This window comes from Artemia sp. Qi Xiang Cuo, chromosome 4, assembly GCF_049724085.1.
Source record: "Artemia sp. Qi Xiang Cuo chromosome 4, ASM4972408v1, whole genome shotgun sequence".
Lineage (NCBI taxonomy): Eukaryota > Metazoa > Arthropoda > Branchiopoda > Anostraca > Artemiidae > Artemia > Artemia sp. Qi Xiang Cuo.
Genome location: NC_142797.1, coordinates 71153910 through 71166807, shown reverse-complemented (window position 1 = coordinate 71166807; position 12898 = coordinate 71153910). Strand labels below are relative to the sequence as shown.

Below are 12898 nucleotides of genomic sequence, written 5' to 3'. Positions count from 1 at the left end.
TTGTTTGAAATACGGTCAGTAGGCCGGGTACCCAAACAAACTGTAGGCAAATTCTCTGGAAAACATCTAGCAAATCTTCAACTGCTTTTCGGAGTGCCCATGCTTCAGAGCCATATTTGACCACTGTCATTACTGTAGCTTCTAATATTCTATTTTTGGTTTGAAGGCTTATCTTCCTATTCTTCCAGACTTTTTTTTAACTGTGAAAAAAAAACACCCTGAGCCTTGGCTATTCTACTTTTAACATCTTCTCTGCTCCCACCATCTTTACTAATAATACTACCAAGGTAAGTGAAGCTGCCCACCTGATCAATCTTTTCAGTACCCAACGTCACCTTTTCATCTTCACTTATTCATAGCCTTAGTGACTTAGTTTTCTTAACATTAATTTTCAAACCTATTCTAGCACCCTGAACTCACAAAACCTCTAAGCCTTCATTCATTTTGCTCACACTTTCGTCTAGGATACTTAAATCATCAGCATAATCTAAGTTCAGCAGACTTTTTCCTTCCCATTGGATTCCGTGGTCTCCCATTCCTTTTCCAGTGCTCCTTAATACAAAGTCCATCAAAATAATCCATATAAAGGGCTATAGGACACAACCCTGCTTAACTTCTGATTTAATACAAAACCAGCTGCTAACCTCATTTCCTACCTTAACCGCAGCAGTGTTATTCACGTACATAGTACTAATCACTTTAATGTATTTGTCCCGTATACCATACAAGGATAAAACCTTTACTAAAACTCTTCTGTCAACAGAATCGAACGCTTGCTCATAATCTATAAAACTGAGGACCAAAAGTGTCTGAAGACTCAGACACTTCTCAATTATTAGCCTCAGAGTGAAAATTTGGTCGACACATCCTCTACCTTTTTTAAAACCGCACTGTTCTTCTCTTAAAACTTTGTCTACAGCATCTCTCAGTCTAAAAAGTATCATATTACTAAGTAGTTTACTTCCTACAGAGACCAGACCAATCCCTTGATAATAACCACACTCACTCTTATCACCTTTCTTATAAAGTGACTTAATGAAGATTTTCCTAAAATCATTAGGTACTTCCCCTTTCTCAAAAATCATATTTATAATCTTCAGTAACTTATTTCTAGCCTCAGAGCCACCATATTTAAGAAAGTCTTTTACCACCCTATCAGCACCTGGAGCCTTATTTTTTTTAAATCCTTTTAGTACTGTCGCTAATTCCTCCTCACAAAACAAATCTTTCTTCATATTGGTTTTTTCCTCATCGCTAATTGCGGCCCCATTCCTGTCTTTAACTAGGCCAGGTCAGGATTGACTACCCCCTTTCAATTTGTTAACATGCCAGTACAATACTTTACTATTAAGCCGTGTAGCTGCATCTTCTATATCCTAGGCAATTTTATCCATGGCCTCCACTTCACACCTCCTTAGTTCATATTTTATTGCTTTCTTCACTTTCTTTACATTCCTTTTATTTTCAAATGATCTATCACTCAGATATTTCTTGTACAAGCCCTTTCTCCTTTCTCTTAAACATAAAGCTTTTTCACTAATATTCTTAGCTGCAGTTCTAGCTTTCTTCCCTAAGACACCTTCAGCAACTTCACAATTTATTTTTCTAAAATTATTCCAACCATCTTCCACATTGTCAAATTTTAAACTCTCAAGTTTAGTATTCAACTGTTCCTGGAAAGCTTCTCTCAAATTCTCATCCTGGAGTCTACCAACATCATAACTTCCTGGGAGGTAGTTATCCTTCCGATATATCAGCTTTAAATTAACCCTTGACACTACTAGATGGTAAGCTTTACCTGAATGCCAGTGGTCTTTTGAAGCACTCAAGGTCAAACATGCCAATCTTTCCCAATAACTTGTACTATATGTAAACAGTGTGCCAATGGCAGATCTTACAACCCTTGCCGAGATGGCTCTGGGGGATGGACATACAAGGAAACATGGTTTTTGGATTTTTTTCAATTATGCTGAACACAATATCTGTCTCAAAATTGTAATTGGATGGATTTGGTGAATAAAGGGACGTAAGAAGGGGACTGATTGGCCTCACATCACTCTTTACTCTAAAAAAGGAACTAGGTCCTTCACTATTCAATCGAGCTCCTTCTGAAGTTACTACTTTAGCTCCATTCATGCCTTGGTTAAGAAAAAATAAACAATACATTGTGGCCATTTCGCTCTTTACTTTGGTTACCTTTTGGTTAGTTTAATATCCTCCAAAACTAGCATTTTAATTTTCAACTTCATACTTCAAGCCCTCCCTAAGATATTTCTGATACACCCTTTTGATTACCTGCATGAAAACAACGTGTCATGATTTTTTCCCCCTCAATATGCTCTGAAATTTTCACCTTCATGCCCTTAGCCTCAGTTTAACCAATAGTAACAGAACTAGTAGTAAGAGTATTACTAGTTGTAGTAGTAGTAAGATTAGTAGTAGTACAAAAAGTAGCAGTACTAGAGCTGACAGTAGAAACAGTATATACTTATTCCCTTTTGGTCAGATGAGCATCCCTCTCAACAGGACCTGAAAGATTCACCTAAATACTACATGCTGTTGTTATGATATTGCCGATATACACTTTTGATAACCTGCATGCCCATAGCGTATTTTAATTTAGTTTGACTTCCCCCTCAACATTTCCTAAAATTTTCATCTTAATACTCTTAGCTTTGGTATGAGTTGCAATAGAAATTAAAGTATTGGACTAGCGGTTGTAGTAATATTAGTGGTCATATTATAAGTAGTAGTTTTCTTTTATTGGCTTTTGCTCAATTTTTTTATCCCCTATGCTTTCCCATAAAACTCCAAATTAATATTCTAAGCCATTCCAAAAAAGATGTCAATTTGACAACATGTATGCGAAAATTGTATTTTGAGTTGGTTCAACTTTCTTCTCAATATTCTTTTAAATGTTTACCTGCATACCCTTAGCCTCAGTACTACTAGCATCATAATGGTAGTAGCAGCAGAAATAGGAGAATTGTTTTGTATTAAAAGTAGAATTAAAACTAGTAGTATTAGTGGTAGTAGTAGTAGTTGGAGTAATAATAGCAGCAGTATCAATAGTACCGCGCATATATTGCCTTTAAGTCGATTGACCTTAGCCTTAAGATTTCCCTTAAAGTTCAAACTTAAGGCCATAAGCCATTCCTGAGATATATTCTTTTTACAGCCTGTATAGTTTTTTTTAGTTCAAATTTCCTCTCAAGATTAACTTAAATTTTCACCCTCATATCCTTAGGCTTAGTAATACTAGTATCATAGTGGTTGTAGGAGTGGTTGTATTAGTAGTGTTGCATTAATACAAGTAGAAACAGCGCTAGAGGTAGTATTAGTAGTAGTAGTAGTATGCATATATTCGCTTTTTGTCAGTCGAACACCACCCTTAGGATGCCCTGAACCTTTAGCTAGATATGATAAGCCGTTCTTAGGATATTGCTGATACGCCCTTTTAACAATTTGTATGTACATAGTAAGTTTTTGATTTAGTTAAACTTTCACCTCAAAACTTCCTCAAGATTTTACCTTAATAGCCTTAGCCTTATTAGGAATCACTACAAAAGCAGAAGTCGTAGTAGCAGTATTAGTAGTAGTAGTTGCAGTATTTGTAGTAGTAGCAGTAGTAGTAGTAGTAGCATACAAATATTGCCAACTTGGTCAATGTATCATCCGTCTCATCATTCCTTGAAAGACCAAACTTAATGTCCTCTGTCTCTCCTGAGTTACGCCCTTTTGATATCGTTTATGCACACAATGTGCATCAAAATTATCTGAAACCTTCACCTGAATGTCCTTGGTTTCTTTGAACGCTTGAGGTGAAATATGCCGTCTTTTCCAATAACAAATACGATGTGTAACCAATGGTCGACTTGCTTTGTGTTACTCTCCAGTGTGTTACTCTGCATGATTTGCGCGCTATAGAGCAATCAAGACCCAACTTTTTTGCATGAGTATCTATCTGAGTCACAAACTATTTGGCTTACTGGAAAACTTACAGTTTTCAGAAGCTACAATGAAGCCGGAGATAAATCAGTCACGGTGGGAACCAAGACTGTTCAAGACGGTTTTTTGCACCTAAATTTCCACTGAAGGGGGTCTAAACCGTTATTTTCACTCCAATTTTTTACCTGATGATAGACACGCAGCGAGCGAAACTTTGTAGATGCACATGTTGGTTGCAAGTCTCGAGGATACACAAATTTTGAGGATATTAAGACCATCTTTTGCAAGATACGGAAGCCAGCTGAGTTTAGGTATTCATCATTCTTGTGTCCAAAGGTAGACAGTAAAGCACGTTCTCCAGCACTAACTATCTCCTCCTTTGTGGTCACCATCAGGAAAACTGGAGAACTTCTTCAGAACACCTCATTTTTCTTAAATATACCTGCATCCTTTTTTTCCCAACACTGGGTATATGGGAAAAGGTGTCACAGCAAAGAAGTGATGTCAAAAAACTATGGAACTGTAGATTTTTATTTCTCCCCCAAGCTAGTTCTTATAATGTTTATGTCCCACGCAAGACTTAAAAAGCCTTGTTTTGCTTCTGGAGAAATATGTATCTTACTGGAATCGTAATTGGCATGAAATAATAAAAGAGTAATTCAGTATCATCACCAACTAACGTAGTAGGAAGAGTAGAAGACTTCTCAAAAGCAGTTCTTCAAATCCGAGTCGGGTTCTCCGTGAATTGCTTCGAACCCCCCTACAAATAAGCTTTCACCAAGCATGCGGATGAATCTTAACTTATCGTTTTTGTTGGATAGAACTTCTTTCTTGGGCATTTGAAGATATAAGTTTTGAGTAAATATTAACTCTTTTCAATTAAATTTTACACTTCTGCTTTGATTCTGGTCTTTTGTTGCAGGTCCTCCATAATATCTGTCAAAAACCAGTGAAGAGTGTGGGTACTGCGTTACAATAGATACCAAGTGCTGGTTAAATATTGTTTCAAAGCTGCTTCCACAAAAGCCTATAAAGAAGAGCTCGACCATCCAAAACGTGAAGGAGGGGTCCTAGTATTTTTCCTAAGTGAGCACAGGTTATCTGCATCTTTAAAAGTTTCAAATAAAGATTTTGCAAGATCATGCTTATTTTTGGTGTCCTCATGAGTTCATCGGCGTCAAATAGTGACAGAAAAACATGCCATAATTCGTGTTTGAAGCAGTCTCTTCTGGTATGATTAAGCTTTTGCAACATACAAGAAAATCAGGTACATCAGGCTAGGGTCTATCTCCTTGATCTTCGGTAGGCCAGGTCTTTTGGCTATCACGAGGCTTATACGTGATTTCTTTCGGAAAACATAATTCTTAACCGACTTGTTGACGGTGCAAGCAGAACGTGATATAACTCAATGATATCGCTGAAACTCTGTCATAAGAGTAAGGCTTCTTTATGTCCTAAAACTCATCATAAATTTCTGATTATAGCCAAGTCGGCTAACAACCCAGCCTACTGCCTTTCTGAGTGTTTTATCGTATAAGGGCCGTCGTTTTAAAATAAACAGTAAATTTCTGGGTGACGAACAGATAGCTTGTCCATTTTTGAAGTTAGATTTTTGTAGTCTTTAAATATAGGTAATGGCCTGCTGCTGCAAGACAGGGAAGCATGTTTTTAACTATGTGAAGATGTTCTTCCCACAGACCAAATCTCTCTGTCCTTAGGAATCACTGAATTATGCCAATCATATCGAGGAACTGCATAAAAAGCTTCACTGTTTTGTTTCAATCGACTGAAATTTTTTTAATTCTGCTTGTCAAACACAGCATCAAGATCTTTTAGTAATTGATGTTTACAGATATCTTGTAACTTACAAGTCATACAAAGCTTCCAATGTATCTATTGTCATAAATCCCTTAAACTTTAATACACAAAATTGGGGTACCCAAGCTTTGATCATATTTTCTTGCAAAGCGTTAGTTAATGCTATCCCTGTCAATATGTGATATACTATTTGTTCAACATAAGAAATTTCAAAAATTTCTTTCCGGCATGATCCTTGCATGATATATCCAGTGCAGCTAAGAAAGCTCACGAAAAGATGAAATCCACCTAGTTTCACGACAATTCTTTTCATTAATCTTCCAGAATTTTCACTCTCTATTATTGTACTAGATCTTCACCATAGAGGCTGGTCAAACTTTACAACAGGCATTAATTCTTATTTCTCCCTTTGCTCAACTACAAACATCAAGGCAGAATGCCAGCTGGATTCACTATTCGAAGGAAGATCGATCATGGTTAGAAACAAGATACCTAATTTTGCAGCTGGTCATCGAAATTTTTCCTTCATAATTCTGTTATAAGCAGACCATGGAGCTTTTAAGCACCAAGAAGCCATAAAAAACAAGTCAAGCTCACAATAAGGATCGAAATTTGATATTCGCAAAAGATTTTCATATTTTATAGTTGAAGGAAATGAGTCGTTTCTTTTGAAATTCAAATGTGGAATTAAACACCATCGGCTAATATAAGTTCCTTCTATTTCCAGCCTCAGATAACTATAAATTTTTTCTTGAGGGTAGAGTTATTCTGCAATAATAGATAGACAATGGAAAGCACTCTTGTCGTCTAAAACGTAAACATCACGATCAGTATTGCCATCCACATGCTGGACACACTTGTTACCACTCAACTGGGCTTCGGCTTGTTTGTGGCATGCTGCATGCTTTTTGAACTTTCGCAATTCAGTGCATAAACAAGATCGTTTATAAGTCCCTTATATCCGTTAATTTTCGTTTATAAGTCCCTTTATAAACGAAAATACTTTAAAAGTCAAAGTTGATCTTGGAATGCGCAAGTTTTAGTTTTCATGTAACATAAGCTTGGTTTACTTGCGCTTTTGATATTAAATATAACGACTTAAAAAGTCTTAAAAAAAAAAATATCCACGGATGGCAGGTTATTATAAAACAGCGGAATTACCTACCATTTTGTCATTTTCCTTTAAGTATTCCAACACAATAAAAAATGTCTCATGCTCTTCTGCATCGCCCGGTCTTCCACGTTTGATCCTCTTAGTAACATTGGCGTCGCTTCAAAACCTCTAGGGTACGTTACGGTACGTTGGAAAAGCAGCTGAGTAGAACACTTAATATACAGAGTCAGAGGCATGGAGGTCTGCCATTATACTTATGCAAAAAAAGGGCGGTATTTATCCACTCATCTTTTCTTTCTTTGCAGACAAAAAGCACGAATTTTCACGATTTTTTTTTGTTCTGACCTGACGCCAAAAATATCCATTCTTTTGCTTTGTCTTAAGAGTAACTTTGTACCACAAAACAAACAACAGTTATTCAAGTAGAACTTCATCGAATGGGACCTTCGAAGACATCTTTCCTTAGTGTTTTTCTCTAGCTCTTACCGTCTTATTTGCTTCCGTAATTTTTCTAATTCTTTCTTGCTTATGTAAGATTTGCAGCAATCAATGTGCACCCAACTTCCTACAGCAACTTCAAGGTTCTTTCCTCACACTTTAGAGGCTGCAATTATATCCAAAAACCCTTTCTCACTGGTGACTCTTGTTGCGCCCAAGCTATCTACGCTTTTAAAGCCTATTGGACAGACGGAAGATTTCATCTAAAAAAATTCACTTTCAGAAATAGAAATAATTCTGTTATCGGCAAAGATTCGGCATTTTTTTGTTAGGAATAGTAGTAATATATGAAATACAGAAAAAAGAATTGGACTGAGGAAAGATAAGTTCCTCCGGTTAGAGGTGATTCAGCTCTTCTATAATCACTAAACATACATAAAAAGAGTGACGGACAAGGAATCATCGTGCAAATAAAATATCGTTATAAGAGAAAAAGAAATGCAGAAAAATTAAAATAGAGCGTGGTTCTAAAAAAAAAGTAATTTGGTAGAAGATCCTTAAAAAGAAGTTGAAGGAGAAAATTTGGCGATTATAAAGAAAAAATAATGACTGTTATTCAATTGTGCTAAAAAATCTTGAAAAATCTGCAATATTTTTTTTTTTCGCTAAAAACAGATTTTTGGTGGAGAAACCGGAAAACACTCATTGATTATACTGGAAAAGTAAGCGACTCTTTTAAATAATAATAATAATAATAATAATAATATAATGCAAAAACGTAGGCCACAGCCTCTTACAAAACAGGAAAAAAAAACAATACAAAAATTAAGATAAATCTTCTAAAGTTACTGAAGTCGTACACACGCCTCTCGTATGTCTTGTCAAACGAGTTCTTGGAAGAGCTGATGGAAGGTGCGGAACAGTTTCTTCGGGTAGGGAGTTCCAGGTGTCGACGACTCGGTTTCGAAAGGCCCATTTGCCTACATTTTTGTAGAACCTTTCAGTTTTAAGCTTTAAGGGATGGCCACGTAGATGATGTTCGTTAAAGACCAGCAGCGCTTCTTCGGGGATGTTGTCATAGCAGCCATGGCATAGCTTGTACAGCTCGATCATATCACCCATTAGAAATCTGTATGAGAGTGCTGGTAGGTTTAGCAGACGATGACGTAGTTTGTATGGGAGGTCTTTCAGACTTGGGGATAACTTCGTCATCTGCCTTTGAACTGCTTTCAGTGCATCTATATCCTTGTTAAGGGATGGAAGAACTGAGCAATGACCATATTCGAGAATTGGGTGGACTAGCGACTTGATGGGGGTCGCGAGCATTTCTATATCGAGACACTTGAACGTTCTCCTGATCAGCGCTGATAACTGCGTAGCCTGTTTTATGGCCAATTCATAGTGGTCCGAAAAGGTCAACTTGTGGTCAACCATGATACCCAAATCTCTTTTGACCGTGCTTTGAGCAAGTGGTATAGGCCCAATGCTGTATGATGCAGATGAACATTCAGCTACGAGGGTCAAGTGGTGGCTTTTCGGGATATTAATTTCCATCAGCCAAGTCTTCATCCAGGCACTAATACGGTCAAAATCTTCTTAGAGTTTGGCAGAGTCTTCAGGTAACATGATGATACGATATAGCTTGGTGTCATCCGCGTACAGCAGAATTGTTGAGTCAATATCATCAACTATGTCGTTTGTATAAAGGTTGAACAGAAGGGGACCTAGGATAGATCCCTGTGGGACACCACTGATAACGTTAAATTCTATTTGGCTTATCTGTCCTTCTAAAGCAAGGACTTGCTTGCGCCCGGTTAGAAAGTTTGTTATCCAGGCAAGTATTTGCTCCCCATCCAGGCCATATTTTGCAAGCTTGAGAAGTAGACGCTTATTCGGCACTTTGTCCAAAGCCTTCTGGAGATCCAGGTAGATAACATCTATTTCAAGTCCCTTATCAAGAGAGGTATTCCAGTCTTCCACTGCGTAGAGTATCTGAATTTCCGCAGATCGTTTTTTAAGAAAACCAAACTGTTTATCAGTAAGAATTCGTTTGCTTTTTAATTAGACGAGAATATGGTCTGACATTATAGACTCAAGAATCTTGCAGGAATACTAGTGAGACTGATCGGATGGTAATTTGACGGGATCTCCCTTTTGCCAGATTTGAAGATAGCTGACACGAATGCTCTCTTCCAGACACTTGGCAGTTCACCTTTATCCAACGATTTCTGGAATATGATTGTTAACGGACGAGCGGTTAAGTCAGCTGTCTCTCTTAAAACCTTTGGATGCAGTTTATCCGGCCCTAGGGATTTCTTCCTGTTTATAGCCTTCAGTTTCTTGAGTACTAAAGATTCAGTTATGCTGATACTAAAGATCGGCTCGTGATCGTTTGTGCTGCTGGTCGAGGGAATAGGTTCTTTAAGGTCTGGTTCTTGAGTAAACACTCTTGCGAATTGCTTGCCAAGAAGGTCTGCTTTGCCCTTTGGGTCTTCTAAGAGGGTGTTCAGCTGCTTGTCAAAAAAAGGTGGAATTCCACCTCCGTCCTTACGCTTTGAGTTGACGCATCTCCAGAAGCAATATGGATTTTTCTTCCGGCTATTGGCTAGTTTCCGTTCCCTTTCATTTGCTTCAAAGCGGGTTGTTTTTCGAACTTTGTTCGAAGCCTTTCGATAGCCAGCCCTTTTCAAGTCAGCAGGAAGCTTATATTTTAGTTTCGATTTCATTTTCTCCCAAGCTTCTTGTTTCCTTTTATAATGTTAATTGTTTCACTCGACAATGCTACCCGCGAGTGACGATATATTGTATCTTAAAGCAAGAGCATGAGCTAGATCCTTTTTTAGAAACTAGATAGCGCTTAACAACAAAAAGTTTTGGAAAATTAGTCAAACAGTTCGTAGTATAAGAAGACACGTGGCATAGTAGTAACCGAAACTCTAAAAACGGAATTTTGATGCCAATAGATATATCAAAAGAATTGACTTATTATTTTGATTCCAAATATGTAAAATAAATTAAGTTTAGTAACTTATCAAAGATTACGAGCCTGATAAAGTTTGCTCAATTTTCAAAAAACGGGGAAACACTCCCTAAAAGGCAAAAAAATATAATGAAAATCACACTATCAAATTTAGTATATAAAAGAATCCAACTGTAGAGGTTTCAAGCTCCTTTTTTTCAAGAAAATGAGGAATGCTCCATTTTTTCCCCGAATAAAGGCCACGAATGAGTGTTTATTTGTTTTTTTTTCTCCCAGGGGTGACGGTATCTCCTCAATGGTCATAAAATATCGGAAGAGGGCCCAATCAAACGGAAATTTAAAGTTTTAGTGTCCTTTTTGAGTGAAAAAAGAGATTGGAGGAAAACTAACCCCACTTCCACGCCCCTTTTCCCCAAAAACGTCCGATCAAAATTTTTGGATAACCATTTTCTTCAGTAGAATTGAAAAGCCCAATGAATATGCTTTTGAAGATAACATGACCCCCTACAGCCTCTGTGGAAAGATTTTTGAGTTGTAAAATTTGCCCATTGTTTATGTATAGGATTGGTTATAGGGAAGTATGCATACATTTTTTGGGTGGCGGACAAATTTTCTACTGGGAAAGTATGCATACATTTTTTGGGTGGCGGACAAATTTTCTACTGGGGTAATTTTCTATGGGAAGAGAAGTTTTGGGGTAACTTTTAAGGGAAAATTTTACACTGGGGGAATTTGTCAGAATACCTGTGCAAAAATCCTTTTTTTTGTCTTGCTTTCTCTTTGCCGACTTAATTTTGCGCTTGTAAATGTTAAGGTAATTATCCGGGGTAAATTTTCACTGGGATGGAATTTTAGAGAGGACCTTCCTATGGTGAGGGGGGATTTTCTGTAAAGGTCGAGCCGGATTTCCTGGCTTCATTTAAAAGTGATCAGAAACTAATAAAAAAACAAGTTTTTTCAACTGAAAGTAAGGAGCGACATTGAAACAAAAAACGAACAGAAATTATCAAACAGTTTGTGGTAACGAACTGTAAGTAAGGAGCGACCCGGCTCAATGGTAACCGAACTCTAGAAAACGGTATTTTGATATAAATAGATACATCAAAAGAATCAAATTTTAATGCTGATTTCAAATATATAAGTTTCATCAATTTTACGCATCAAAAGTTAGGTATCTGAGAAAATTTGACTGATTTTTGAAAAAAGGTGGAAAGACCCCCTAAAAGTTATAGAACCTTAATACAAATCACACCATCATATTCAGCGTATCAGAGAACCCTACTGTAGAGGTTTCAAGCTCCCATCTACAAAAATGTGAACTTTTGCATTTTTTGCCATAAGAAAGATCACTGGTGCGTGTGTAGGTGGTTTTTTTTTTTTCCCAGGGGTGATCGTATCGAATCAATCGTCCTAGAATATCGTCGAAGGGCTCAATGGAATGGAAATTGAAAGTTCTAGTGCCCTTTTTAAGTGACCAAAAAAAATGGAGGGCAACTAGGCCCCCTCCCACGCTCATTTTTTTCCCAAAGTCACCTGATCAAAATTTTGAGATAGCCATTTTGTTCAACATGCTCGAAAATATAATAAGTATGTCTTTTAGGATGACTTAATCCTCCGAAATTTCCGGGAGGAGGGCTAAAAGTTATGAACTTTACCCAATGCTAACATATAGTATTGGTTATTTGGAAGTATACAGACGTTTTCAGGGGAGATTTTTCCTGGTAGTGGGGGGGGGGGGTTCGGGGGTTATGTGGGAGGATCGGTCCATGAAGGAAGTTCTCATGGGGGAAGGGAAATTGCTATGAAGGGGACGCCGGACTTCCCACCATTATTTAAAGCAAGATCAGAAATTTAATATAAAAAAAAACAACTATTTCAACTGCAATAGCAGCAACATCGAAACTTCAAACGAACAGAAAATATCACATATGATTGGGTTCACCCCGTAGTCAATACCTCGCTCTTTAAGCCAAAGATTTTTTAGCACTTTCATAAGAGCTATTTATTCTAATTAACGGCGTTTGTGATTAAGCGGTCATTTTTAAAGAATTGGAACAAAATTCGAACTTTCGCTTAAAGAGCAAGGTATTGACTAAGGGGCGAACCCCCTAATAAACAAATTAAAAATACATGAATATAGAAGTTCGTTACGTAAGTTAATTTGTAAGTTACGTATATTTATTACTAATAAAAACGTTCGTAAATAAAAGTAAACAAGTTTCGAGAAAGCCATTTAACTAAATAAAAGTAAATTAATATGAAAATTTTGTTTTAATTATTCATGTCCGGTGAGCCAAGATCAAAACCTGTATTTATTCAAAAATGTTCAAAAATTAACTAAAAAAAACAAGTTTTTTTAGCTGAAAGTAAGGAGCGATAATAAAACTTAAAACGAACAGAATTATTCCGTATACAAAGGGGGCTGTCCCCTCCACACCGCCGCACTCTTACGCTAAGTGTTGTCTCAGTCTCACAACTTTATTTTTTTAAACAATAAAAAACTTTAGTTTAAAGAGCGAGGCGTTGAGGAGCGGACAGCCCATTTCATATACGGAATAATTTCTGTTCGTTTTAAGTTGTATTGTCGCTCCTTACTTTCA

General features: G+C 37.1%; 1 protein-coding gene across 1 annotated transcript; it reads right to left on the bottom strand.

Moving 5' to 3' along the window:
• Positions 1-9402: 9402 nt before the first annotated feature.
• LOC148953390 (uncharacterized) lies at positions 9403-10044 on the bottom strand. Its single transcript, XM_089087947.1, has one exon. The coding sequence runs from the start codon at positions 10042-10044 to the stop codon at positions 9403-9405; it is 642 nt and encodes a 213-aa protein (XP_088944073.1).
• Positions 10045-12898: the final 2854 nt, after the last annotated feature.